Here is a 27413-nt window from a genome sequence, read left to right on the forward strand (position 1 = left end):
TGGAAGCGCTGAAGAGGTCTGCCATCTTGACATTGAAACCCCAGCTCTCCACCTCAAGAAGAACACAGAGAACTCATCTAAGGGCTGGTGTCTGAGTGACCAACTGAAGGGTTCTTGGCAGGAGAGGTCCCGGCCAGAGCAGTTCGAGGGCAGAGCTAACCTTTGGGAAGGACAGATCAATGACCACAGTGGGAAGAAAGGGGATGAACTTTTCTAGGAAGTGACCTGGAGATGAGGTAAGGAAGCTGTGATGTGAGATAGGGAGGATTTCTGATGGAGGGTGTTTGATGGGGCAGCATGACTATTTGGCTCAAGGTGCCTGCCCCTCCCACATAGAGCCTTTTGTGACATTTTCTCTTCCAGGCTTCTCCCCCTGATAGTCTTTTTATCCACATTTCACTGTGTAAATCCGGGACAAAGAAAGGGGAATGGGATTGGCCTTTCACTGCCCCAGTAATGGCCTCGCTTGGGGACAGAGAGTGGGAGTCAGATGGAGTCTGGAGGCAAATCTCAAGGAGTGGGGAGACCATGGGGTGGGGAACTTGAGAGAAGGTTGGTCTGAATGCTAGTCACTGTCCAAATTCTTACTCCTCCTCTAAGACTATTATTATCACATTTTAAAATTCCCAGGAGGGTCAGGATATTGGCCTGATCTCCACAACTTAAGGACATACGGTCTCCCACAAAAATCCACCCTCAGGCCTGGGCCTCCTGACGGACAGAGTGATGAGGCAGTCCTGGGGTGTGGTCAAAGGATCAGTTCATCCTCATCTTCCTCATCGGTGGATCGCAGGCTGGGGCCCTGCAAGATGTCAGCCAGCTCCTCTTCCAGCCCCGGACTGTCCACCAGCTCCAGCTCCTCCAGCTCACCTTCTGCCTTGGCTGGAGCCAGAGAAAGTGGGGGTTCTGGGGAGGGAGGCAGCTCAGGGGTGTCTGGGGAGGTAGGGACCACATCCTTGGGCTCAGTGGCCCCAGTTCCATCCTCAGGCAGGTTCCAGGCCTCCAAGGGAGGAAGCGGGCCCCCAGGAGTCATTCGAGTTGAAGTTGTGCTCCGGAAGCTGGCCAGGGGAGGGCGGAGATGCACCCCCGACTTGGTGTGCCCCTCAATGGCCTTCTGCAGCTGGGAAGCAGAGGGAAAGGGGAAGAGGGTACAGAATTGGGAAGAGAAAGAAGATGGGGCAGTGTGAGTGGAACAGACACAAGAGAAGAATAGATATGATAAAAGGAAGAAGGAATGGGAAAGCGGTAGAGTGGCAAGAAAGATAGACCACATGGAAAGATCAAAGAAGACAAAAAAAAAAAAGGAAGAGAAAGGGGTATGGCCAGCAGACAGCAGACCCCTGTGGAGCAGTGAGTCTCAAGCCCCATAGCACAGATGTCCTTTGGCTCCTTCCTAGTGACCTTCAGGCCCTCTTCAGCCACATCCTATCTCCTCCTTTCCCTGGCCCTCCTCATAGAGCACCCCTATGAAACCATGTCTTGTGCCCTGAACCCCAATCCCAAACCCATGCCAGCTATGGAAGATCACAAGGCTATCTATATCTAAGGTCAAGAACTATGTCCCCTTCAGATCTTCATAGTCGTCTCCACCTGTACCCCTTGATTGCTGAACCCTCTCTCCCTCCTCCAATCTCTGCATGAGAAATAGAGAGGGAAATGGGGGGTTAAAATCATTCCTCCCCCACCTCCACATCCTGCGCCCACCCATTCCTCCTGCTGCTCAAATAGGACGCATTGCTGTTACCTCTTCCAATGCCAGCACACCCCGGAGCTTCCCCATACTGGTCACATAGGCAAGGTGGAGACCAAGGAGCGAGAACAGTGTGTGAATCTGCATAGAAAAAACAGCAGGTCAGTGCACAGTGAGCTCCACACCTCCCCTGCCCTCCCAGCAGCCTTGAGTGGTGGGTAAGGACTAGCCTTGTGCAGGGATGTCTGTTCCACCAGCTGGAAAGGGGACTGGTCAATACAGCAGCAATCAAAGCAGACAGGCTGGCTCAACTGCTCCTGCTCCCAGGCCTCAATCTGTGGGGTAGAGCAGAGTAGTCACCCCATATCTCAGCATCCCTACTAGCTGGGAATCCTGAAATATGCAACTGAAATATGCAACGAATGAGCACAGACCTTCCATATCACTAAACACCTCCCTTTTTCCCAGGGTACAACACCAGGCTCCAAATCAACCTTCAGCCTCAGGCACTAGCACCCCATTCTCTCCTTCACCACCATCACCCAAATGCCCCAAACACCTGTTATTTTCAAGCTATCATTTCAGTCTTTCCCCTCCTCCTGTCATACCCCATGCTCACATGAAACCTGACTGCTTGTCATTCCTCACACAGGTCTTCTGGCTTCTGTGCTGGTCGAAGCTGCATTTCCCTTACCTGCCTACCCGGCACTCACTCTGTACTCCTGCCACTCCCAGGCCAATGTGTTTTGCCCCTTTTTCAATTCCTGCAGCACTCTGCTGTTCTCTCCTTTTCGGGAAAGGCATGGACTGTGCTCACTCTTGTATTGGCATTTGTCTCACCTCTGCCCACTGGACACGAACTCCTGGAGAATGTTACTGGTATGGATGGGTGCCTGTTGTGAAGACACTAGAACATTTTCCTTTTACACAGTGTAGTGTGCCAAATCTTTGTTGGGTTTGAAAAGCTGTGCTGGGTCACATGGTGCTTAGTGGACTTGAGCAAAGCCATCTTTTTTGTTTGTGTTGTTTATGACAGAAGCATTAAAACAGGAAGGCCAACTCTCTTGATTTAGACATGATGCTCAAATCCTCAAGCTTCTAAAGAATCCAGGATGGCTCTGGCTTTTATAAGCAAATCTAAAATTTTCTGAAACTCTCCTCTTGTCTTACTGAAGGTTCACATGAGGACTGACCGGCTCTCACAGCACAAGATGGTGACCACTTAGCAGGTATGTCATAGAGATGATTTACTCATGACAGGCAGCCACCTTGTCAACCCTGGACCTTTCCATGATCATTTCTGGCTTCCCCTAGTTCCATTTCTGCCTTCCCTTAAGGAACAACAATAACAGAACCTGAATCAAGCACATTCTCTGTCCTGGACATTATTCCAACTGCACAGAGGTGAAGCTGGGCTTCTAACCTTGACTGCTGGTAGTGTTCCAGGTACACCCAGCTCTTGTCCAAGGGGAGGGGTATGTCTGTTCTTGAGTCTGAACTTGAAAAAGCTAAGCCCCAGTTACAAACAGGAGCTCTAACTGTGTGTACTAACAGTGTAGCAGAATTAAGTCATATCATGGGCTTCTGGAGACCTATAATTGAATTCTTTCAATATTCCCATAGGTATCATCTTGATATTGCCAAGGGTGTCACCTTGATCTAGTCTGAAAACCATGTTCAAAATAATCTGAATTCTGACTCCAATTGGATCTTATTCCTCCAAAATGTCAACGAGTCACATGGGAGCTGGGAGCTGCTTAAAGTCTCCCTTGGGAAAGATATAAACTAAAAAGGTATACCTGTCATCTTTTTGTCCCTGGCAGCACTTTATTTTCAGCAGTTATTAAGTAGCCTCATTGATCAAATAGCTGGCATTCTCTCTTTGGTGTGTTAACAACAACAAAAAGCATTATTTTGGGATTAGCATCCTACTTTTTAATTGCAGATATGACACATCTCATTCCTGCTTATGGACCGAGGAATGATTTTTCTTTTTCCTTTGTGATCATCTGTTTGACTTTTCCATAAGTCATTTATCAGAAGTGTCTGTGTTTTGAGGGGTGGCAAGGGGAGAAGGAGATTTCCTTTCTCTCTTGTCACTCCCCACCCCTTCCTTCAACCCTGGAGTACTTTTCATTTTCAGCACTTATTTATTCCGGATGTCCAATAAGATATTTATTCTAAAATAATATGCATTATGGTTTTGTCAGCTACAAAGCATGAGTCTGCATTCTCACTTACTAAATGGAATGGCTGCTGATGGACTTTGTTGTGTCTGCACACCCTCTAGGGTGTGTCCCCATTAGTACTGCTCCCAATCACTGCTCTACGTTCTTTTATTGCTCAGTGGTTGGAAAGGAGGCATAACCATGGAGACAGGTCAAGGCCATTCAGTGTGCTCGACTTTCTTGCTCATGGACTTGATAACTAGCTTTCTTGGGAAATAGGCATTTGTCCCAAGAGGCAGCACTATGAATACTTGTCCTCAGGTTGTGGTTCTTCCCAGTCCTGCTACCTGGCATTCCCTAGTTGTCCACTGTCTCAGGGCCCTGGTGGATCAGCAGAGTAACCTCTACCAGGTGCTGATCTCACGTTTATAGCCTCAATGCTGTTTCTCCACATGGGGATGTGTAAGTGCTGGTGCCCGGTGCTCAGCCTTCCTGCAGAGCCTCTGCCTGTCCAGAATGTCCCTACTGCCTACAAGATCTGAGGTTCATCTCAGCAGCATGGGCCCATCGATGCACGGAGACTCAAAACATCCCTCTTTTCAAATGACGGTGGTCCTTCTGAGAATACAATCAGGTCTCCCCACCTCTGCGCCATGTGCCCATCACCGTCTCCATAGTCATGCCTCCTTTCCAACCTCTCAAAATGCTTTCCCGCCTAGACTCACATTTTATTCTTACAACAACACAAAGAAGAAGACGGAAAAAGATGAGCAATATCTTCATTTGACAGAACAGTCCACCCCAGGTTGCTGTTTCCCTTACTTACCTCTTCAGGTGACATGTTATCCACTAAATCGGTTGAATCCTAGAGAAGAAAGATATAGGTCCAAGTTCTTTCCTAATGGAATTATAGCCATGACTCCCTGGCCAGGGCCACAGATGCCTGCTTTCAACTCATCATCCCTTCCATACAATGAAGGTTCTCCTTGGCGGGACCCCTTCCCTCTAAGGACCAGGCAAGTTCCCTTTCCCCTGTCATGCCCCCACCCCCATCCCCATCCCCACCCCCATCCATCTCTCACCTGGCTTGTTTCCTTCTTTGTGGGGCGAGTTTTGCCCAGCAAGCAGCACAGCAGAGACTGAAAGATGGAGCGCCTTTCACCTGAGGAGTGGGGAGCAGATGGAAATAGAAACAAAGCAATTCCTACCCGACCTGGGAGGAAATAGCCAGGGGCTCCCAAGTGGTCCCCTGACACTATGCTGCCACCATAGACACCCTCTCTTCTACCCTCCTAAATACTGGTAAGCCCTTGCCCCTCTCCTTGGGGTAGCATACGGAGACTCAATGAATAGGAACCCTCTCCCATCACCCTAGCCTCCCCCTCCTCAGAGTAGCAGCCCTTAGGCTGAGTGAACGTGCATGATGGGAGAATCTTCACCTGCAGGCTCCGGTGCTTCTGGCTGCTGTTTGAGGCCTGGCAGGGGCCCATTGGGCTCTTCAGGGGGCAGTGGAACAGTAGGAATGGGGTGAGGAGGAGGAAGTGGAGGCAGCTGTAAGGAGCAGTAAAAATTCTCAGTCCCAGAGAAGAGGCTGCCTAGTGCTTTCCTGCCTTTACCGGCAGGTGTCCTGGGAAATCCATCCAATTCCATTCTTCCTCCCCATTTCAGAAGTCCTATATATATCCCTCTGAATTCTCATCCGTACCATCATCCACAACCTTATCTCCTTCAGTCCTTCGGACGGACCGAGGGGCACTGCTCTCTTTGACTTTCTAAATGACCAGCATCTCCATTCCCTCTTCCTACTTTCCCTTTGTCTCAATCTCTCCTGCTCCCCGGGCCCTTCCCAGCCTGGTCACCTCGGATTTCCCAGAGAGATCTTCATCTTCATCCTCATCCACAAAGGCGAAGGACTCTGGTCGGCCCTGGGGCGAGGAGCCCGGTTGCCCCTCCCCAGCCTGCCATGCCTTCCCGTCAAAAGGCAGCTCTGACAGCTTCCTGGCCAGGTCCCGGGCTTCCCGCAGCCTCCGCTCAGGACACAGGTGGCGCTGCAGGAGGGCCTGTAGCTCGGACCGCTCCACGGAGCCCAGCAGGATCATTGACTCTGGGGGCGATCCAAGCTTAGCCCAAGGGCCTGCTCATTACCAGCCCCCTACCCCGCACCTCCACCCCGCTCAGCAGGGACAGAAAACCAGCGCCCATGCTTCCATTTTTTTCTTCAGTTTTTACCTTCTCTTCCTAAACACTCATTTCACAAATCTTGCATGGTTGACCTGACTCAATCCTTTTGATTTCATCATCTAGTACTTAGAGACCCAATTGATAGTACACTAATTGGTGATAATTGGTGCTTATTTTGATATAGTGTGTTTGCAAATAGGTGAACTTGGTATTAAAATAGGCTAATCAACCCTGTCTCCAAAGAAGAAACATTAAAGGGCATCCATGTAGGCTGAGATGTGAATATACTTTGAAAGAAGTCTACAAGGTTATTTAATTCTTTAGAGTCTGGGTCCTTCTAGGATATAAACAACAAGCCTACTTTTTCTGGGAATGTCGAAATTCTGCGACTGTAATTACATTTTCATTAAGTTTTAAGGCCATAAAATTGCAGCAGTGTTATTGAGATAAATCTTACCATTAAGTCTTAGTCATTATCATAGTGGCTGAACTACTGCTCCAATGACGAGCCCCCAGTGTACAAGACACTTAGAGGTATTGGGGTTTGGGAAAATATTAAAACTGACCTAACTTGAGCAATTTGAATACTCTGATTATCTGAAATAAGAACTATTGTAATGACTCCAAATGGCCTGCCACAATTCTTCTGTTACAGTAATTCAAACATCAGGCAAGTATTTATTCAATATTTACTAAATATCTACAAGGAGGCAGTCTGACGGAGATGGAAGTTATAGTCTCCACCCTCAATGAATACCCAATCTAGTGAGGAAGATCAGATATAGACATATAAACCGCAGTAAGAAATAACACAGAGCAGGATTAAGTGCCAATGGTGGGCAGAAAGGATGGTGAATGAAGGAAGGGAAGTTTGAAGACCCAGCTTACTAAAATCGTTCACTCCTTCATATGAAAGTTTTATCTCCTCTTCCAATTAGACATTAAAGAACAGTGATTATTTAGCTAAGTAGCAAAGAGAACTACATAAGGGGCTGTAAGACTTACAACTGGGCCTCATTATTCATGGATTCCCTATTTGTGAATTCACCCATTTGTAACACAAAATCAATACTCATGATGCTTCCTGTCATCCACAGATGTGCACAGAGCAGCAAAAAATATGGGTTGCCCCATGCACACATTCTTAGCTGAGGTTGAACAAAGTGATGCTATACCTTTTCCCCTCCCAGCCCTTATATTGCAAACAAGTGTTCTTTTCGTGGTCCATTTACTGCCACATTTTTCACATATTTTGTGTTTTTCTTTTGCTGTTTCAAATTGCCCTCAAGCATAAAGGCTATGATGTGCCTTATGGAGAAAATAAGTGAGTTATGTAAGCTTTGTTGAGGCATGAGCTATCTGCTGGCTGTAAATTCAATCTGAATGAATCAATAATATATACTAGTACTCAATAAGGTGTCTTTAAAGAGGAACATTCACAAAACAAGTTTATGCATTGATTAGTGGAAGAGAGTGGTGTGATCAGGGGCTTGCAGGAACCTAACCCTATATGTCTTCTAGGAGCAATGGCTCAGTGTAGTATCCCTAATTCAGTGTTCATGGTGACTTTATAGAACAAAACTGCAATGAATAAGATAATTGACTGTATTTCTTTAGTTGGTTTTTAACTGTGTTGTCGTGCCTGTGCTATGGGTGTATTTACCTTCCTCAGGATGATGTTCCCTAAGGAACATAGGCTGGGTCTCCTGTAGCAGACTGAGTGGCCTCTACAGACAAACCCCACCCCACAATGCCTCCTCCCTGACCTCTATGGAGCCCGAGTTCAGGTCACTAATTCAGGGGTTGTCTTCCTTCCTTCCCACCGACCTTTTGAATCAACCAATGGTAAAGTCTTGATTGTGGTGGTCTGAAGCAGGGCTTGCAACTCCCCATACGTGCAAGAAGCTGAAACAAACTTCACGTCACGTACCATGATGTCTTCAACAAAGATTGTAAATTTGCTATAGAAGGAGAAAGCATGGGGGGTTAGCCCCACCATATGCCCATCCCTTTGCGGGCCTTTCCGCTCCTCCTCTGAGGTTTGCCATTTCATCATTCACAATATTTATTAAGTACATGGGGATATAAAAATAAGTAAAAAGCAGTGCTTGCAAACATTGACCCTATCTGCAATCTCAACCTCAGCATCTCCCACCCCCACCGCATCAAGGCTGAACTAATTCCAGCTGGTGCCCCTGACCTGAGCTGGTTCCAACCAAGGTCAGGCAAGTAGGGTAGCTTCTTGACCTGGATGATGCTGTCATAGAGGGAGGGCTGCAAGCTCTGAGCCACCATGTTGGCCAAGATAACAGCCACCATCATGGGAAGGATGTGGGCAATCTGACCCGTTAATTCGAAGCAAATCACAGCTGTGGAGACTGTGTGGGACACTGCACCCGTCAGTGCTGCTGCTCCTAGAATGAGACACAGGAATGTACTGGTGGATTAGAGCTGCAGTTCTTGGCATGCAGGGCACATGGGGATGTGACGAGAGTGACACAGAGTGGGTCAGTGCCAACACTCTAATATAACCATTTGTCAATAGTAGGAGCTTCACAAAGGTAGAAATTTTGTCTAATCTCTTCTCTGATATGTTTGCTAGTGCCTAGAACACTGCTGGACACATTGCCACTCACTCAACAAATAAGTGGGGGAAAAGAGTGTAGGGGCTAAAATGCTGGACTGTTAGAAAATCATCATTTTGATCTCATTCCATGACCTTTGACAAGTTATGAAATCATTTTGTGTGCCCACATTGTCATTCCTAAAATGAAGATAGTGATATCCTATCCATTCCTGGTTTTTGAAAGTTTGTATCATTCTTTTCAATATATTTTTTTAAATTATTAATTCCAGAGAGAGGAAGGGGTAGAGACAGAAACATCAATGAGGAGAAAGAATCATTGATTGGCTGCCTCCTGCATGCTCCCCACCAGCCCACAACCCAGGCATGTGCTCTGACCAGGAATTGAACCATGATTTCCTGGTTCATGGGTCGATGCTCAACCACTAGTCAAACCGGCCAGGCAAAAGTTTGTATTATTCTTAAATGACCATTTAAAAACCCAGTTATGGCATTCTACTTTGGACCTCAGGTTTTGAGTCAACAATTTATGGGAGAGGAAGGTCACCATATGGCAATAAAGCTGGTTAGTGCTCCTATATCTAGGGGAGCATGGCCTTATTTGTTATGGGATTTAGGTAAAAAGAAAAAGGAGGGAGGAGGTGTAGTAATTCTGGGGATTTGTATTGGTCACTGTGTTAGACATAGGTTTTGGTTGGATGGGCTAATAGGTTTAATGGAAAACATAAGAGATTCATAGAGTGTTAGGGCTATAAAATATCTCAGAAATCACTTCTGAAGAAACTAAGGCTCAGAAAAGAAGCTAACTTGTCCATGACCATCCAGGTGATACAGGCCAGGGATGGGTCCAGAGCCCATGTTCCTTAGCTCTTAGTCATGTGCTTTTAAGTCCCATCAATACTGGCCTATCTGCAAGGTGAAAGTAATTGAGCCAGTCACCTGCATTCTTGTTTCCATGATTCTTTGGGGGGGAGGGGGGAAAAGCCCTTACCAAACATTCAGACACAATCCTAGGTGCTTTTATCCCTATTGTTTTATTTAATCCCCATAATCCCTCTTTTACATGAAGAAACTAAGTCTCATAGACATTCAATAAATGTTAATGAGAGTCAGAATCAAGGGTTGATTATTTGAATGCAAGTTGAATTAATAGCATTAAATTAAAACCATATTGTATAGCCTGGAATGAAGATGTCATGGGAGAGTTGGAGTGTGGGCAGTTGAGAGACTCAAATATTTGGTTTCAAGAGGGTGAAATGTGTCTCACCAATTACTGCATAGCCCCCAGGTAGGATCTTGTAGATGATGCCATCAAATAAGATACCATCAGGAAATATCATGGCCATGATCTCTCCTACCAGCCTTCCAAATGCAGCTCCTAGACCAGAGACAAAAGGAAAGTGCTGAGAGATCCAAGTTGCTTATCCTCTGTATTCCCTCCTCGGGCACTAAGACAAAATACAGGCCCCCAGAATTCCAGGCCTTTCCTTATTTTCCCAGTACCCTAGATGGTAGCTATCAGTATAATCCCAGGCTCCCCATCAGAACTCACCTAGCACAAACACAGGCATGAAGCCTCCGCAGGGAATGGGCATAGTGGTGGCCACGATGGACATCCAGAACTGAGGTAAAAAGAGGCATCAGGACACCCTCTCAACTCCGCCCAACACACACACACACACACACACACACACACACACACACACACACACTCAACCCCTTTCCCGCTATCCCCCTCCTTCCTGCTTTAAGAGCCACAGAAATGCTGGGATGGCTCATCCTTCTGAAAGCTATCATGTCTGCCTCCCTTCCTCCAGAATCAAGAAACATGGAGTTCTCAGGCTAAGAGATCACAACACTCTAAGAAAGTTCCTCCAGATGGTTAACCCCAAACCCTCCTACTTGGAGTGACTATGTTTGCCTTTATGCAATCTAGAAAAGAAGTGAGACCTCAGAGGTTCTCTGTCACTGCCCCCAAAGGGCCCTAGCCCACTGCAGCCTCTTTGATTTGAACAGTCACCTCAATAGAAGAGCTTGGAACTCTTGAAGCTGAAAGATATTTTTTTCTGAGTCAGATTATGTTTCTGAAAAAGATCCCTAGTTGGAAGTGGCAGACACCTTAAAGTCTTAGTGACTTACTGTGTGACTAATTGAGCTTTAATGTAGTTATTTACAAAGCCATTTTTATGGTGAACCTCACAGGGGAAACGAGCAACTGTCCTGTCTGAGCCATTTCCTATGACATCAAATGACTTTAAACAAAGGATCAAAAAATCTGATCCCACCCTAGCCATACAGGAAGGGCACCTTGAGAAAGCCAGGTGAGTCAGCCAGTGTAATAGAAAGGATCGTCAAGGCCCACTTTCTCAGGTAGTATGCCAGTTGAAACTGGGAAAATTTTAGAAAAAGTAATGTGTGCATTTTGTGGCAAAGAATACAAAGAATTGAGAAATAGAGTGGGAAAGGAGAAGTGCTTGAACTTTAATGAGACATAGTATATCAATTAATTAATAGATTTACATATTACTTCAAAATAAGCAAGCCAATCTTGGAAAAAGGATCTCAAACTAACTTAGTGAAAGATGGTAGCAGCTAAAGATCAGAACAAATTGCCAGGATCAAAATACTTACAATTAAAAAACTGCACCAATTGCATTGTATACTAATGAGAAGTAAATTTCTCAATTTCCTGAACCTTAGAAAGAATTCCCTTGAGCCAGAGCTGACCTCAAGAGGACGGGACAAAGGCTCTGAGAAGGTTTCATCCCAGAAACTCTGGAATGAGGCAAAACACATTGTTCTTCACGTCAGAATATCTGTTTTTAAACAGCTGAAACGGAAAAGTTGAATACACAAAGAGAATATAGACTGAGAAGTCCTGGCATGTATCGTTATTTTTGCTTTCTCTCTGTACTGGCATAGTGCTCAGGAAATGTAGGTAGGATGTAGATAGGTAGGTGAGTAGGTCAGTAGGAAGGAAGAAAAGAAAGAAATAAGAGATCTTGGTCAAATAGTATTCATGCAAAACAGAAAACACTTCTGACAGCTAATATTTGCTAAAATACCCAACAGTAATATTCACGGGGAATGTGAGGTTAAACTACAGGTGATCAGATATAATGGAGGTTACCATTTCTGACTTTCTGGAGACAGAGTTCTAGGCAACTTGCAGTTTAAGCTTCTTAAGTGCCTCTGACTTATGCTAGTTTGAGACCCCTTGAACTATTCTGTACCATATCTTTGGAATAAGTACATAAGGGATTTTGCAAAGCCATAGGGATTTGTAGGCTCAGGGCATTCTGAAAGCTTCATTACTACAGATAACAGGTGGCCGGCAGGTCTGATTTCAGAGGATGAACTTCAGATTAGCCTCCAAGATATGAGGAAGAACATAGAGGACACAGGATTATCAACACCTATAGCATGAAGATAGCACATGAGACTAGCCAAAATTTTGAGCTATTAGCACATGAAAGGGAAGATCAGGATGCAATGCAAGTGATTGGAACACAATTAACTCCCAAGATTTTAAATTCTAGGGAGATGGGAAAATAGAGAGCCAAGATCACAGATTCTACTTTATTTAGGCCCTTCACAAGAAGGATCGATCTGAAGACCAGGCAAAAAAGAATTCTGCGGAGCCTCAGGCTGTGCTGAGAACTCCGTGACACTCCATAATCATGTTAGGCTTATTGAAAGGGAAATGAGAAGTTGTAATTATATTTCACACTCATTGTGAAACCTCCTGACTTACAACATAATGATATTTTCCATGTCTTAAGATTGAGGAAGATGGAGGTTCCCTTCCTCAACATTATAAAAGATCTGAACGGAGACTTTTATCAGCCTGTACTTAGGCAGCCAGAAGACCACATGAATTTTAAATCAGACTGCGGGAAAACAGTTCTAGTCACTGTTATATTTTGATTCTGCTATGTAGCCGATTGCCCACACGCTGGAAAAAATAAAGGTACGTTTATGTGTCCAATGACAGGACAGTGAAAAATACAGTGATAGCTAAGTAATATGGATTTATAGCTATGATGATTTTATGTTTATAAATAGATAGAAAATAATAGGCCTAATGCAAACTGTTGGGTTTGAAATATAGCCCAGAAAGTGTGTGAATTCCTTTTCCTGATATACTAATGATATAAACATTTTCAAGGATGTAATTCAGTGAAAAATTAATAGTAGTGACATACAGTTGAGTTTTGCTATATCATCTAGGAAATTTCTCAGAATAAATTTTAATCGGTGAAATGGTAGATTTCCAGATATATACTTGGGAATCCTGAGAGGTGAGGTGAGCTGTGGGGGAAATGCTGAAAAATATACATTATTTTGTTTCTCTAAAATATTTCAAAAGCTTGACACTTTAAAAGTACACATGTCCCCAACTTTACCATATAGTCCAGTCTATAGGAATACCAGAAAAACACAATTATTATCATTGAATGATAAATTCTGAAATGCCATCAAAACTTGGACTTGGTTATAGCAGATGGGTTTGTATACTCAACAACAATTACAGGAAGTTGAGATTTATAAATTAGAGAAGATGAAGTCTATAAAGAAAGCCCTTCCCCCAAGAAAAAAATCCTTAACAAGACACTGTGAGCCGCTTTATGATGAAAATATAAAATATTTTGAAGGAAGAGACAAAAATTTAATAAAGCAGGTATGGAAAATGTGGAAGCTGTAGACCCAATTAACCCAAGTGGAGTGAAATAGGGGAAAACATACACAATCACAGCTTCTAGAAACCCACAGCAAATCCTGAGAATGTAAGTTACAAAGTTGGAACCTGGTGTGTCAAAGTGCCTGGTATCTCTAAATCATTGACAAGTACATCAAATGAGGAGCAACAAACAAAGAAAAAACTAAAAAAATTTTTTTCAATCATAAGTATAAGATTTGCCAAAGATCACCAATCAAGTACTTGGCACATAGAAGGTATACAACATTTATTGAATAAATGATTAAGTGAACCCACTATAGCTATTACAATATAAAAATTATTTAGTGATTCATATTCTGATGAAATACAGATTCATAAAAAGTATCATAAATAAGTTAATAGCAGAATATTCAAAAACATGAAAGTTCAGTGTTGACAGACTTTTAAATGAGAGCCCTAATATATCTATATCTTGTCTGGATTATTCAGGCAAGACATACTATTAGTAATAAGGCAATCATCAAAAAAGAAAACATATGCAATTGGCAATGGTAACAGATGTCACAACCAGGGGTGGAAATTAAAATATCTCTGTATAAGATAATAATTGAGAAGTCTATAAGTACATCATCCTTGACAGGCAGATGTGAAAAAGAATTGATGTAAAAAGAGATCAGCTTTTGTTTCCTAACTGGAGTTAGAAGAAAGTGGTTTGAGAATGGCAAAACCCTCACAGCCTCACTACCTAACCGAGAATAATAAAATTTATAAAAATTGTTTATAGTCACTAATAAAATTGATTGAAATATTTTATCTCTTTTGCAAGTCTAGAAAACAGATTACCCACTAGACTGGGGGGAAATGGATATGTAAATCAGCTAGAAATGGATAATCGGATACATGGAGAATGAAGTGCCTAATTATCTAATATGTGGGGGGCCTTGGTTAATTTACATGAGCTTTTTACACAATTATCTATTTTGCTGAAATCTATCTTGCCTTGTTTATTTGGCTGCTGTGATGTCTTAATAATTTAGTGAGTGGAACCTTTGGAAAGGTTATAATAATTTTGGCAACATCACTAAGTTGACATGAATGGAACCATTAACCTAGAATCTGTGATCGGCAAACTCATTAGTCAACAGAGCCAAATATCAACAGTACAACGGTTGAAATTTCTTTTGGGAGCCAAATTTTTTAAACTTAAACTTCTTCTAACACCACTTCTTCAAAATAGACTCACCTAGGCCGTGGTATTTTGTGAAAGAGCCACACTCAAGGGGCCAAAGAGCCGCATGTGGCTCGTGAGCCGCAGTTTGCCGACCATGGACCTAGATCATTGTTCTAGGTTCACCTATAAAAATGAGCCATTTGTGCTATGGTTTCCAAGCTAATTCTTTTTAAGTTGGATGAACACCAGATGCAGCTTCACCCTTTCTTACCCTATGCAAACCCTGGATTCCTAGGCTGAAAACCAACGAAGCTTAGGGAGTCAGGAGTGTAGGGAGAGGTACCTTCATGATAAAGAAGAGGAAAACAATGATGACAACGTTGACCTGTGGGTGGATCCACACAGCTGACCGGCCCAGGCTTTCAGGGTCACCCACGTGTTTTACCCACGTATTGTTGTCAAACAGGGTACTGATTGCTTCACGAGGCATCAACTGTAAGAGGAGAAGCAAAAGGGGGTAGTTCTCCAGGGATGTTCGGGTCTTCCTCTTTTTAGGGAACTGACTTCCAGTCGTACTTTTCAAAGGTCCCTTCTGCTCTTCTCTCATGGATAGATTTTATGCTTGGCCAAAAGTCCATATGCTCAGAAGCCTGAGGGACATCTGTGTTGTTTCCCTTTTTCCACGTGGCCCAGTCCTGGCTTAGTCCCTATCATAAGCTCAGTGACCTGACTCCACCCTCAGACTCCCTTGCAGCTGACCTCTCCAGCCATGAATTGACCCATTCCTGGTGGAAAGGTGCACGAGGCGATGACAAAGGTGACAATTCCAGGATACAGCAGGCGGCTGAAAAAGAAACAGAATGAATGGTCCCCTGAATTTAGTCAATCCATAGTGGATGCCACACTGAATTCTGGGAAGCTGAAGTTTTCTGTGGTCTCCTGTAGTCTCAGTTCTTTAAACAGAGTATCTTTCCACCAAAATACCATCTTTAAAGGGGAAACCACACCACTCACATCCTATATATAGTATCAGGGCTTCTGTATTTTATCACAAGCCACCGAAAGGCATTTAACACCTTCCACATAGATTTAAAAAGAGGAACTCATGGAGAAACCAGAAAGTAAGTGGGAAGGACTGAGTAAGGGCAGTGACTCACTGCTTAGCAAGAAGCTGGCTGAGGGCCTTGTGCTTTCGGACACCGAGCATGACTTGGCGATGCAGATACACAAATACAGCTCCCAGGAACCCACAGCAAATCCTGAGGGTGTAAATTATACAGGAATGAAGCCCCCATCCCTCAGACCTACCCATGGGGAACAAATACCAGGCATCTGCCTTCCCTTTCTACCCACCTCTCCCCAACAATTTATGCTTCTCCCATGTGTGCCCCACCTTCTTCCCAGCTTGGGTCCCTTCTAATCCGAAGATACACCCACCCCCATCTCACCACTCCCTGAGGAGGTGACCCCACTGACCCAATGACGGCAAAAGCTGGCAGTTCCTGCAGGTCAAAGGGGAAATCCATTCGGAAATTGGTTCTGAAGAGAGCAGTGATGGTATCTAAAGGATGGAAAGGCCAAGGATTATGGTGGGAGTGTCACAAAAACCTACTGAGAGGGAACCAGAAGTCATCAGGTTTAAGGATCAAGTCCTTCTTCCTCCAAGCCCAACATCTACTCTTCTATTTAATTTCTTTTTTCTATGCACAACCAGTATTTCCCTATTCCTTGTCCTATATCCTTGGGTCTTGGTCCCACTTCCCAAACAAAGCCATTCATTTCTTTTCTGCACTGCCTCACTGAGCTTCCCTCCACACCCCATTACAAACCTCCCTATTCAGGTGCATCCACCCCAGGGCCCCATACCAGCATCCTTGTTCCACACGGCCAGCACACGGAAAACAAAGGCACTGAACGTGGCTGCAAAGAACCCTCGCCAGTAGTTGTGCACAGCAAAGTAGGTAGAAGTGACCTCGATGCTGAACAATACTCCTGTAGGGGCACGAATGTAGGGTCAGGTGCAGGCAAGTGTGAAAGACTCTCTCCCTCACTCCCACCCTGTGGACCTGTTGGGAGTCTGTGCTTAATCCTTTTCTCTTGGAGTCCATGCTCTAAACCATATACCTAGTCATGGTAGCATCATTGTGTAGGCCAGGGATGTGGTTCAACAAGATATAGAGAGGACAACATATGAGGATTAGGTGGTCATGTTCTCTCCATCCCTTAGAAAGTAGGGTTGGGTGAGGTTCACAAAGCCAGATATCCATAAGGATTTAAGAGTCACTAAAATTTTTTCTGCAGAAAAGTCATGAGAGAGAAGGAAGGAAGAAAGAGAACAGAAGAGAATAGGATGGGTGGAATTTCAGAAAACTGAGTGAGGGAATGGGGAATCTGGGGCAGACAGAGCTTTGCCAACCCCCCTTCTGCCCCTGCTCCTCAAATCACACCAGGCAAGGCAGCTGCCTTCTTTCCCTAAAAGGAGGATTCAACACAGTAGAGAATCAGGTGGAGAAAGTCTCTCTCCCTTACCAGTAACAGAACCACAGTCAGCTTTGATTTGCCTGCGTATAAACTATCCAACTTATGAATATTTTACAACCATTTCTTGAAATCCTAGGCTAGATTTTCTTTCCCACGATGAAGTTCTGGGACACTTCCCCTAACCGTCTGTCACTTTATACTCAGGAATGAGAACTAATTTTAATATTAGCCTGAGCCAAACAGAAAATGTGCTAGGAAACAAGGCAGTAAAAACATAAACAGCCTCTGGAAGTGCTCTGATCTCTTAAGTTCCGTCACATCGCTCTCTTCTCCCATCCTGGATGCTCTTCTTGTTTCTCCTCTGCCTCCCTTGCCTCTGTCCAATCCAAGGCCTTGGTCTTGGTCTCCTATTCTTGTTACTCACAGATACACTTTGTCTCTTAAGTTCATTTATGCCCATAGATTCAACCAGTACTTATAGGCTACTGATTAACAAAACTATTGTTTTAGCCCAGTTCGTGAACTTCAGACTTACCAACCCAGCTGCCTACTTGATATCACTTGGATATGCCACAGGAACTTTAAATTCCACATATGCAAAGTGAAAACTATCAACTCCCCACACCTGTTTACTTCCTATATTCCCTAGCTTGGTTACTGCCACTAGCCACCCAAATTTCCTTACTATGAACTTGAGAGTTAGCCTAGATTCCTCCTTCTGTCTTATCCTTCATATCCTCACATAAAATCAATCACTAGGTTGCATCAATTTTACTTTCTATCGCTCATATATATCATCCTCATCTCTGTCTCTTCTGCCTCTACCTAGTTCAGTCTCTTGTCATCTGGCATCATGACAATGACAGTAGTCTTCTTGTTCATCTTGGATTAAATCTGTTAATCCACAAGCCAGTTCTGTCCTGCACACACCTGCCAAAGGGATGGGATCACCCTGCAAAGCTGGCCATAGCACTTCCTTATTCAAAGTTCTTCAAGGGCTCCCCTTCACTGTGACAGCATTTCCCAAAGTCAGGTCCATGAGATGCTATGAGGCCCTTGAGAAGGTCCTTGCAAAACGGATTCTGTGGGGTTGCCAGGTGGGAGTGGGGGTTAGTAACAATGAAGTCATATGTTATTTTATTCAACAAGAATGTACTGCCCGGCCGGTGTGGCTCAGTTGTTGAGTGTCGACCTATGAACCAGGAGGTTAAAGTTCGATTCCTGGTCAGGGCACATGGATGCCTGGGTTGTGGGCTTGATCCCCAATGGGGGCATGCAGGAGGCAGCTGATCAATGGTTCTCTCTCATCATTGATGTTTCTATCTCTCTCTCTTCCTTTCTGAAATCAATAAAAAATATTTTAAAAAAGAAAAAGAAAAAAGTTTTAAAAAAGTAAATTTTTAAAAAAAGGATTCTGTGGGAAATGCTGAACTTGAGCCACATTTTGCATGTCAGCATATCAAACATTCTGGTAACCTTTCCAGTTGAAAAAACACAAGATTTTCCAACTTATTAGACCTCAGAATCCCTTTTGCACATTCCATCTATTAACACCATGAATACTGTGTTCTGTAAAAACACATTGATGACAGAAGAAGATTTGACTTTGGGTGGTGGGCAGACAGTGAATATACAAATTCTAGCCTAAAGAATAAATAAAATCTACTTTCTTGTGCAAGGCCTACAAGGACCTTCATGAGTTAGCCCCCATTTACCTGCCCAGATTCATTTCCTGTTATTCCTCCCCTGTATCTTCTAGCAATACTCTTCGGCTATCATTACAGCCCCCAGAGTTTGAATGTTGTTTCTTCTGCCCAGAATATCCTGTTCTGGCTGTCTTTCCTAAGTGTCAGATCAAACACCATCTCTTATAAAGCTCTATTGACAAGCTCCCACCTCCCTACTCCCACCCAGGCAGCTTAGCAGAAGGTTCCCATTTCACTTGCCCAGGCTGCCATGGAGACACTTCTGTGAGTGATGGTCTCCTTGCCTGCCTGTCTACCCTTTCAAGGTGAGCTCCTTGAGAGCACAGGGTCTAACATAGTGCCCAGAGGGCAGCACAGAGCATGCATAATGGAAGCAAAGAGATGTTTGTCATTTTGGTAGAATGCTGAAGTCTATTTCTTTCATCAGTGTAAGTCTGCAAGGAATTAACAGTTGACTAGATAGTGAATAAGTGATCTTAATAGTAACTTTTTCTTTCAGAGTTAGTCTATGTTCATAAAATGAAACCAGTCAAGTAATGTTACCTGCAAGTCCATGTAATATTTGCCACTTAGTACAAACATTCTATAAATGACATCTTCATGGTGCTGGGAAAACTGGAAAGCCACATGCAAACAAATGAAACTGGGTTACAGTTTGTCCCCATGTACAAAAAAAGAAAAATTCAAAGGGGATCAAAGACCTAAATATAAGACCCGAAACAATAAGTTACATAGAAGAAAGTATAGGTACCAAACTTATAGACCTTGGTCATAGAGAATATTTTATGAACTTGACCCCAAAGGCAAGTAAAGTCAAAAATAAATGCATGGGACTATATCAAACTAAAAAGCTCTACACAGCAAAAGAAACTGACAACAAAACAAAACGGCAGCCATCCAGATGGGAGATGATATTTGCAAAGGTTTAATTTCCAAAATATATAAAGAACTCATAACAACCCAACTCAAACAAAGAAACAACCCAATCAAAAAGTGGTGGGCAGAGAACCTGAAAATACACCTCTTCCAAGAAGACATATGAACAGCCAATAGATATATGAAAAGATGTACAACCTCACTGGCAATTAGGAAAATGCAAATCAAAACTACAATGAGATACCACCTCATACCTGTTAGAGTGGCCATTACCAACAAAACAAGAAATAACAAGTGTTGGAGAGATTGTGGAAAAAAGGGAACCCTCATCCACTGCTGGTGGGAATGTAGACTGGTACAACCATTATGAAAAGCAGTCTGGTGATTCCTCAAAAAATTGAGAATAGAGCTACCATACGACCCAGCAATTCCTCTCCTGTGTATATATCCAAAACCTCAAAATGATATATTAAAAAAGATATATGCACCCCTATGTTCATTGCAGCATTATTCACAGTGGCCAAGACATGGAAACGACCAAAGTGTCCCACAATAGAGGACTGGGTAAAGGTGATGTGGTACATATACACAATGGAATACTACTCAGCCATAAGAAAGGATGAAATATTGCCATTTGCAACGACATGTATAGATCTTGAGAACATTATGCTAAGTGAAATAAATCAGTCAGAAAAGGCTAAGAACCACATGATTTCACTCCTAGGTGGGATATTAAACTGAAACTCATTAACACAAACAGCATTGGGGTAGTTGCCAGAGGGAAGGGGGTAAGGGGTGAAGAAGCTCTCAATATATGGTGACAGAAGAAGATTTGACTTTGGATGGTGGGCAGACAGTGCAATATACAGATCTTATAACATACAATCCCACACCTGAAACCTGTATGTTCATGTTGACCAATGTCATCTCAATTAATTTAACTAAAAAAAAAAAAAAATAAAAAAGGCATCTTCACTTTTCAATGCTTAACATTTTCTTGTGTCAAGAGCCACATTTTGTTTGTTTCTGCGGGCTTCAGGGCCATGTTTTATCTGTAGCTTTCCTATGGTCTTTCCCATACTCTACACAAGGCCAAGACAAACTTTCCTCCGTCATCTCAGAAATTCCAATTTTATGCAGAAAATTCAGGTTCTTTTCACTTTACAAGAATCTAATTTAAAAAATGGGTTTACCTGTATAAAAAGGTTCCTTAGATCTTTTGGATTTGTGAGGTGAAAGAGTAAATAAAAGTGAAAGTGGGTATAAACATTAAGTGTGAAATTTAACATGCGTAGAGATTCCAGCACACTACCCTTCATGGATAGGGACCAGTGACTCTAAGGTCAAGGGCTGACAACAGAAGGGCAAGCGGGATGCCAGCTGAAGCATTTGTTGACCTCATCTCCTTACGCAGCGCACACTGGCACAGTGTCAGGACAAGGGAACATGATACATTTTCATTAACTCTGAGCGCTTATCCATATATCATCCCCAGGCCAAGCCACTTTAGCTACCTCCTCCACAAAAGGACTGATCACATTCTCATAATTGAAAAGATACCTCTAACAGCTGGTGCATTTAGGAAGCATATGCTATTCCTATAATTTTGTTTCTCCAATTGTCAACTTGGTGTCCTTTCTGTCATTCGATGAATCCAATGACTGGTCGAAATAATCCCTGTTCTGTGGGTCTGGTTACAACGAACATTGAAGAGTAAATAAACACATACAACTGCTTTCTCTGACCATGCCTGCTTGTTAGTCATCCAGGACAAGGAAAGTAACATGTTCTCTCCTCTCTAATCTCAGTCTCGTGCAGCTTTTGGCAGGAATACATCTAAAGTGCTTAGAATGTTGCCTGCACGCAGTACTAGTGAATGCTCACTGAAAGTTAGCTGTTTTTGTCATATCCTGGTTTTAACTGGTAATACTCATACTTGGGGATGCTGACAACTGCTTGGGGGACAAGGTCAGACAAGTGGATTGGTGTAGGAGGGGTAAATCACTTGCCTCCAAGTGGGGTCCCAAAGCAACAGCCGACTCCCACAGCACAGCCCACCGTCAGCATATCAGTATAATAGTATGGCTGCTACTAGGGAGAGACAGACCAAGAGAGAAAAGGGAGGGGTGAGGAAGAGGGGCAGAGAGAGGAATGGAGAACAAGCAAGGGTGGGGAATAAGGCAAAAGGAAAGGCTTAAGTCACAGGGAATCATAGTGGTCCCATTGCCCCCGCAATTCCCAAGCCAAGACAGGAAGTGACCTCATAGTGCAAGGCCAAACATAGAAAATGAAATAAAAGTTAGGTAAATATATGGTGGGCAGGCAAGCCAATAAATGATCACCAGAGTGAGGCAGGAGGTGGGGACAATCAGGGAGAGGAGTGTCAGTAGCAAGAGAGAGAGGAAAGGACTTCAGACAAACTGCACTACCAATCAAGCCTGCATGAAATAGCCGTCAGCCTCAAAAGAACATGCAGTTCTTTGGTAGAAAAGTGTGGGTGTCTGAAGACCAGGGACTGAAGGCCCACCCACCAGTCCCTTCAGTGAGCACCCCCTTCCACCCCAAAGCTGTGGCAGCCACCCAGACCCCCCTTCCAAGTCATGCTCAGGAAACGGGTGGGGAGGAAGTGGGACTTGCCTCCGACAGGGGCTGCAAAGCAGCATCCCACGCCCACTGCGCAGGCCGACACCACGAGGTCAAGCTGCCCAGGCACGGTCTGCAACAGAGAAGCGCGCGGGACAAGGAGGGCAGAGGGCTGAGGTAAGGCGGCAGTGTAAGAGAGGTGGGTGGGGCACCGGGAATGAGGAAGGGACAGGGTAGCACGGAAGGGAATCAGGGAGGGGAACTGACACCGGGCAGAGGTGTGGACTGGCAGGTTAACAGAGGAATGAGCCGTGTGCAGGCTCCAATGCAGGGGTGCAGAGCAAGAAGAGGGGACATTACTGGACAGACACAGGCTGAACAGAGGGGTCAGGTGGCGAGGACAGGCGGCGTATGTGTGTGTGGAGAACAGGGGAGCATGGATTAGCGCCATGCCCCGTTTTAGCATCCAGCCCAGCCCGGAGCGAAGGCAGCCCTCCTGACACCCTGAACACACACAGCCCCACTTCACTGGCCTTGCTCCACCTTACCTCATACACCCCAGAGAACACAGACATAAACTTGCTGAGGACAGCGGCACAGATGCTGGCAATGTGGACAAAAGGGCCCTGGGAGAGAGACGAGGGGAGAGGTCAGGAGCAGGGGTCCAGGTGGTAGGCTTTGTGGCATTCCATGCACTAACATTTATTGCTCCAGGCCCATGCTATATGCTGGAAACACAGACGTGAGTAACACAGGAGTTCTGCCCTCATGGAGCTTCATCCCAGAGAGGAAGGGAGATGAATACACCGCATTTTATCATTTCAGAAACTTCTAAGGTCCAGGAAGAAATTGAGGGAGGGCAGGGGACAGAGATAGACAGGACCAATGAGGTGGGATCGGGGGTGTCTGGAGAAGGTGCTCAGGGATGGTCACCAATGAGTAGTGCCTTATTGAAATGAGGGTGTGCATCACGTGGGCGCCAGGAGGAAGCGTGTTCCAGGCCGAGGGCACAGCAAGCGCAGGAGCCCTGAGAGGGGAACAAGCTTACAAGGTTGGAGGACAGGAAGACGGCATTGTTACCCAAAACAGCACGTGAGGAGCAGCCTGGGAGGACCGAAGAGGGACAGCAAGGAGCCGGGTCACCACGGGCTTTCGAGGCCCAGTGAGAGCTTTGGGTTTTATTTTAAGAATGGAAAGGCACTAGAAGTTCTTGAGCAGAGGTCAGACAATCCTGATTCCACTTTGAAAAGATGACTCTGGCTGTGGTGTAGATTATGGACTGTAGCAGGACAAGCATGCCATGAGCATAACCTTGAAGAAAGCACAGCCTCTCTCTAGGTTTCCGTTTTCACATATTAAAACAAGGGCATTGGCCTGGAGTGGCTCTAAGGCAGTGGTCTGCAACTGGGGAAGACCCCCCACAAGGGGACACTTGACAATGTCTGGAGACATTCTGGTTGTCACAACTGGGGGTGCTATTGGCACTGAGGGGGTAGAGGCCATGGATGCTGTTAAACATCCTATCATGCCCAGGACGATCCCCAGAACCAATATTACCCAGCTCCAAATGTCAACAGAGTCCAGATTGGGAGACTGCTCTGAGGCCCTCCCAGCTCTGACGCTTCTGTTATTCTGCCCCAGGAGGAGGACCTTCCCATAATTTCCTCCACTCCCCCCTCCCCCCTTCCCCTTGTTCCCTCGGCTCTGACTCTTGTCCCCAAGCCCATGCCCATGCCCATGCCGATGTCTGTTCCCAGAGCCACCATCTGCCCAGCTCACGCCTCAGGGCCTGCCACCTACCTCCTTCCCCACAGGAATGCCACTGCCCAGTCCTGCAGTCAGGGCCACAACCTTGGCCACGAAGGCCTTGAGGGTGAGATATTCCTTCAGGATAACCCCACGAAGTATTGTTTTCATCTCAGGGATCCCAGAGCCTAAAAGGGTTGCAAAATGATTGTGTGCAGGTTCAAGCTGGAGGTTCAAAGCGAAATGAACATCCAGATAGTGGACATGGAGATGGGGGGTGGGGAAGGGAGAGGGCTGTGCTGGGGAGGACAGTGACAAAGCAGGGGCAAAGGCTGTCAATAGGGCCGGGTGAAGGAGGGAGAGGGATGGAAGGGTCAGCAGGACAATGCAATTATACTGATGACCCGACGTGAGAAGGTCCACGGGGAAGTTCTCACCAACAGCCTGGGGAGAGATGAGGTGGCAGAAGTGGGCGCTGAAGAGGATGAGGATAAGTGGGAAGGACACCCACACCAGGAACTGCAGAGGCAGGCTGGGTTTCACCTGGGAGTAGGTCCACTTGTAGACTGCAGAGACACGCTAGGCTCAGTCCCCTGTGGACGGGAGGTCACCGCTCCCCCCGCCCCCCCCCCCCGCCCCCCCCCCCCCCCCCCCCGCACCCTCTGCCGCACAGGTCAGCGTGCTAAGAGCATCATCTCACCGGGACTATCCCACTGAATCTCGCGAGATGGTACTATTCTCATTGGACGTGTGAGTGGGAGACCTGAGTTGCTGGAGTGCCCTGTCCCTTGCAGTTCCCACCACTAGTAGGAGGTGGAGCCCTTGCTGCAAACCACACTGGAGCTGGGACTGCGGCCACGATGTTAGAGGCCACTGGGTTGACCAGCCAGCCCGGCTTGCCAGGAACTGGGGTGCTCCTGGGTCCTAGAATGTTTGGTGCTCAAACCAAGGAAAGTCCTGGGAAAACTGGGGTGACTATTAGAGGGACATCCACAGCTTGGCTGGTGGCAGGTGGCAGGCAGGTGGCAGGGACAGGAGGAATGGATCTGGGTCTGATCTGGTCTTGTCCTGGGCCTGATCTCCTCTGCGCTGTGTCCCCCTCCCAAAACACACCCAGCTTATCCTCCGTAGAAACTCTAGACACAGTCAGGTATGGGGAGAGGCTGAGGGGCCAGGGCCAGGTGAAACCTACCCTGGAGGGTTTTGGCACTAACATAATCCATGCTCCAGCTAACCAGAGCCATAAGCAGTCCCAGAAGCACCAGAAAGATCCAATCTTCCCCTAACTTCCTTCTCACCACACGTCCCAGGCGGTAGATACAATCTATAAGAGAAAGGGGTAAAGAAGAGCGGTAACCAGTCACTGCTCAGACCTATGACTGAGGGCTGGAGAGGATGTCTCATCTCACGTCTCATTCGCCGAGTTTCTCTTCACTTCTCTGCCAGGTGCTGCCCTGCCCCTTCCAAAGGCACTAAAATTCAGTTCCCTACTGGATTCTTGAATTTCTTTCTAAAACTCATTTCTTGGGGCTGAGCAGGAGGGAAAGTGGAGAACAAGGTAAGTGAGAAGGAAGTGGCAAGAGCTGCCTCTCCTTAATACTGGGAGGAGGACTGTGGGGTGTATGCGGGGAGTGGGAGGGTGGGATATATGAAATAGGACGTCCAAGTTATTCTCCTAAGCCCTGCCCCTCCTCTATCCCAGATCACTTTATTCTGCAGTTCCCATCACCTTGACATTTAGAATAGTGGTCCTCATCTGTGCTGTCCATGGTGGCACTGGAGCCCATCTTCCTGGGCATCCCCATGCCCTGCTCCTTGTCTGAGAATTGCTCCTTTCGATGGCCATAAATCTGGACAGAGGGAGAATGGGAATGTCTGTCATGCAGAAAAGTCTAAAGGAATAGACAGAGGGAAGCACATAGACAGACAACCTTTTAAAATCCTGGGTGTTGAGGGCCTCAGGTAGTGCCATTTTGTGGTTCTCCTGCCCTCAGCTCCCCACTCTCCATTCATACCTGTCCCTCTCTCCATCTGTACTCATCTTGGTCCATAGCAACCTTCATCAAGGAGGCCAATTTCTACTCTAAGTAGAGTTAGAACTGTGCATCTGTGTCCATTAAAAGTTTTCTGTGTCACTCTGGTTACTGTATCTTAGCTTGTCTCTCTAATATCCCCAGACCCCCCCTACCCTGACTTCTCTCCTGGAATCCTGACATGGATGAGGACAGACCAGCAGGTGACTCTTGTTGCACTGTGCCTTGGTGTGTCTAGCCATACTGGAGGCCTCTGAGATGTCTGGCCAAGCTTAGAGAAAGCCCATCCCTCACTCCCTGGACTGTGTGCACCAACAGGAACGAGTCCTGAGAAGGCAAGTCAGTTCACTTCTTGTCAGAGCAGGGTAATTAGATGCTCCCCCAAAACGTGAAGAGGACAGAGGAGCACCCCTCAGATCTGGCAGCCCTCCACTCTCATCCCCAGGTAGCCTGGCCTGCCCCACTGCACTAACTCCCTCCTCTGGGGCCAGGGTCAGGCCAGGCCATGTTGCTGGTTCTGGGAGAGCCCGAGTGGAAGAGATCTGATTTCACAATATGAGCAGTTGGAGTCGGAGCTGGAGTAGTGGGCAGGCACACACTGCTTCCCCTGCTCATGGCTGTTCCGTCTTCTGGAATGAGGTTAGTGATGAGAGAGGTAGTGTTTCTGTCCACGCCCCACCCAGGACACAGCAAGAAGATACTACCTACCAATGGTGCTCAGTACACGCCCTCCCACAGGCTGTCTCACTCCCTTGGATCCCAGGCTGGTGGAGATGAGGAAGAGGGGTGCTCTATACCAGAACTGGGGAACACTGAAGGAGCCAGGTCAGTGCTGGCTGGTTCAGGGCTAAGTACCATAGCAGAGAGGGCTGGGGAGGGAAGGGAGGCATCCAATCTAAAAGGCGGGGGTGGCATCTAGGCTTGGTTAGCAAGAATGCCTGTGTGTGTGTGTGTGTGTGTGTGTGTGTGTGTATTGGGGGGGGGGGGGGACAGGGGAGGATACTGCATGTGGGTAAGGGTATGAGGGAGCTCACACACGCAGTGGCGTGGACTCCTCGGCCAGTCACTCGTGTAGCTTATGTAAGCATGCTCTCCTCATGCATGTGTGGCTTTGCCGTCCCCATAGGATTCATGAGATTGCTGGGAAAGGTCACATAAAAGGACTTGTGTCTACTGAGCTAGGTCCAGCCCTCGGCAGGATCGTCATATTTTGAATACACTGCCATGTACTCTTTAAGTTTTAAAAAAAAGTAACACTGCCCCTCCTTTTCACCCAATCCCTAATTTCCCATCACACCACCAGCTCCTCCAACCCACTGCCCCTCCCTTTTACCTGTGTGGGGTGGGCGTTGGGACGGGAGCCTGCATCCCTCCAGGGCCTGTGCTGGAGGCCCCCATTCTCCGAGGGCAGCCCGTAGCTGGTGCAGTGTTCGAAGGGCATGTACTGGTACTGGGGGGCACTACCCCACCAGCTTTGTTCGCGCCCACGCCGCTGGGACTCAGATGGCTTCAT

The 27413-nt window shown here is 45.9% G+C and overlaps 1 protein-coding gene across 1 annotated transcript; it reads right to left on the reverse strand.

The window, feature by feature from the left end:
• Positions 1-151: 151 nt before the first annotated feature.
• CLCN1 (chloride voltage-gated channel 1) lies at positions 152-27413 on the reverse strand. Its single transcript, XM_008153952.3, has 23 exons — positions 27234-27413; positions 25597-25717; positions 25060-25191; positions 24305-24433; positions 23922-24055; positions 22670-22747; positions 21548-21626; positions 16342-16467; positions 15952-16036; positions 15633-15734; positions 15235-15319; positions 14819-14968; positions 10176-10245; positions 9891-10001; positions 8240-8453; positions 7867-8000; positions 5718-5962; positions 5298-5409; positions 4941-5020; positions 4685-4723; positions 1921-2025; positions 1745-1831; positions 152-1120 (listed from the first exon to the last, which is right to left on the reverse strand). Exons 1-23 carry the CDS (start codon positions 27411-27413, stop codon positions 749-751), a joined length of 2970 nt encoding a protein of 989 aa, XP_008152174.2. The 3' UTR covers positions 152-748.

Source organism: Eptesicus fuscus, chromosome 14 (genome assembly GCF_027574615.1).
Source record: "Eptesicus fuscus isolate TK198812 chromosome 14, DD_ASM_mEF_20220401, whole genome shotgun sequence".
Taxonomy (NCBI): domain Eukaryota; kingdom Metazoa; phylum Chordata; class Mammalia; order Chiroptera; family Vespertilionidae; genus Eptesicus; species Eptesicus fuscus.

Coding starts and splice junctions, on each gene's coding strand:
- CLCN1 (XM_008153952.3), bottom strand. CDS start 27,413: ATGAAGCCATCTGAGTCCCAGCGGCGTGGGCGCGAACAAAGCTGGTGG. Junction 4,724..4,940: donor CAAAGAAGGAAACAAGCCAG/GTGAGAGATGGA, acceptor TTTCTTCTCTAG/GATTCAACCGATTTAGTGGA. Junction 2,026..4,684: donor ATAACATGTCACCTGAAGAG/GTAAGTAAGGGA, acceptor TCTACCCCACAG/ATTGAGGCCTGGGAGCAGGA.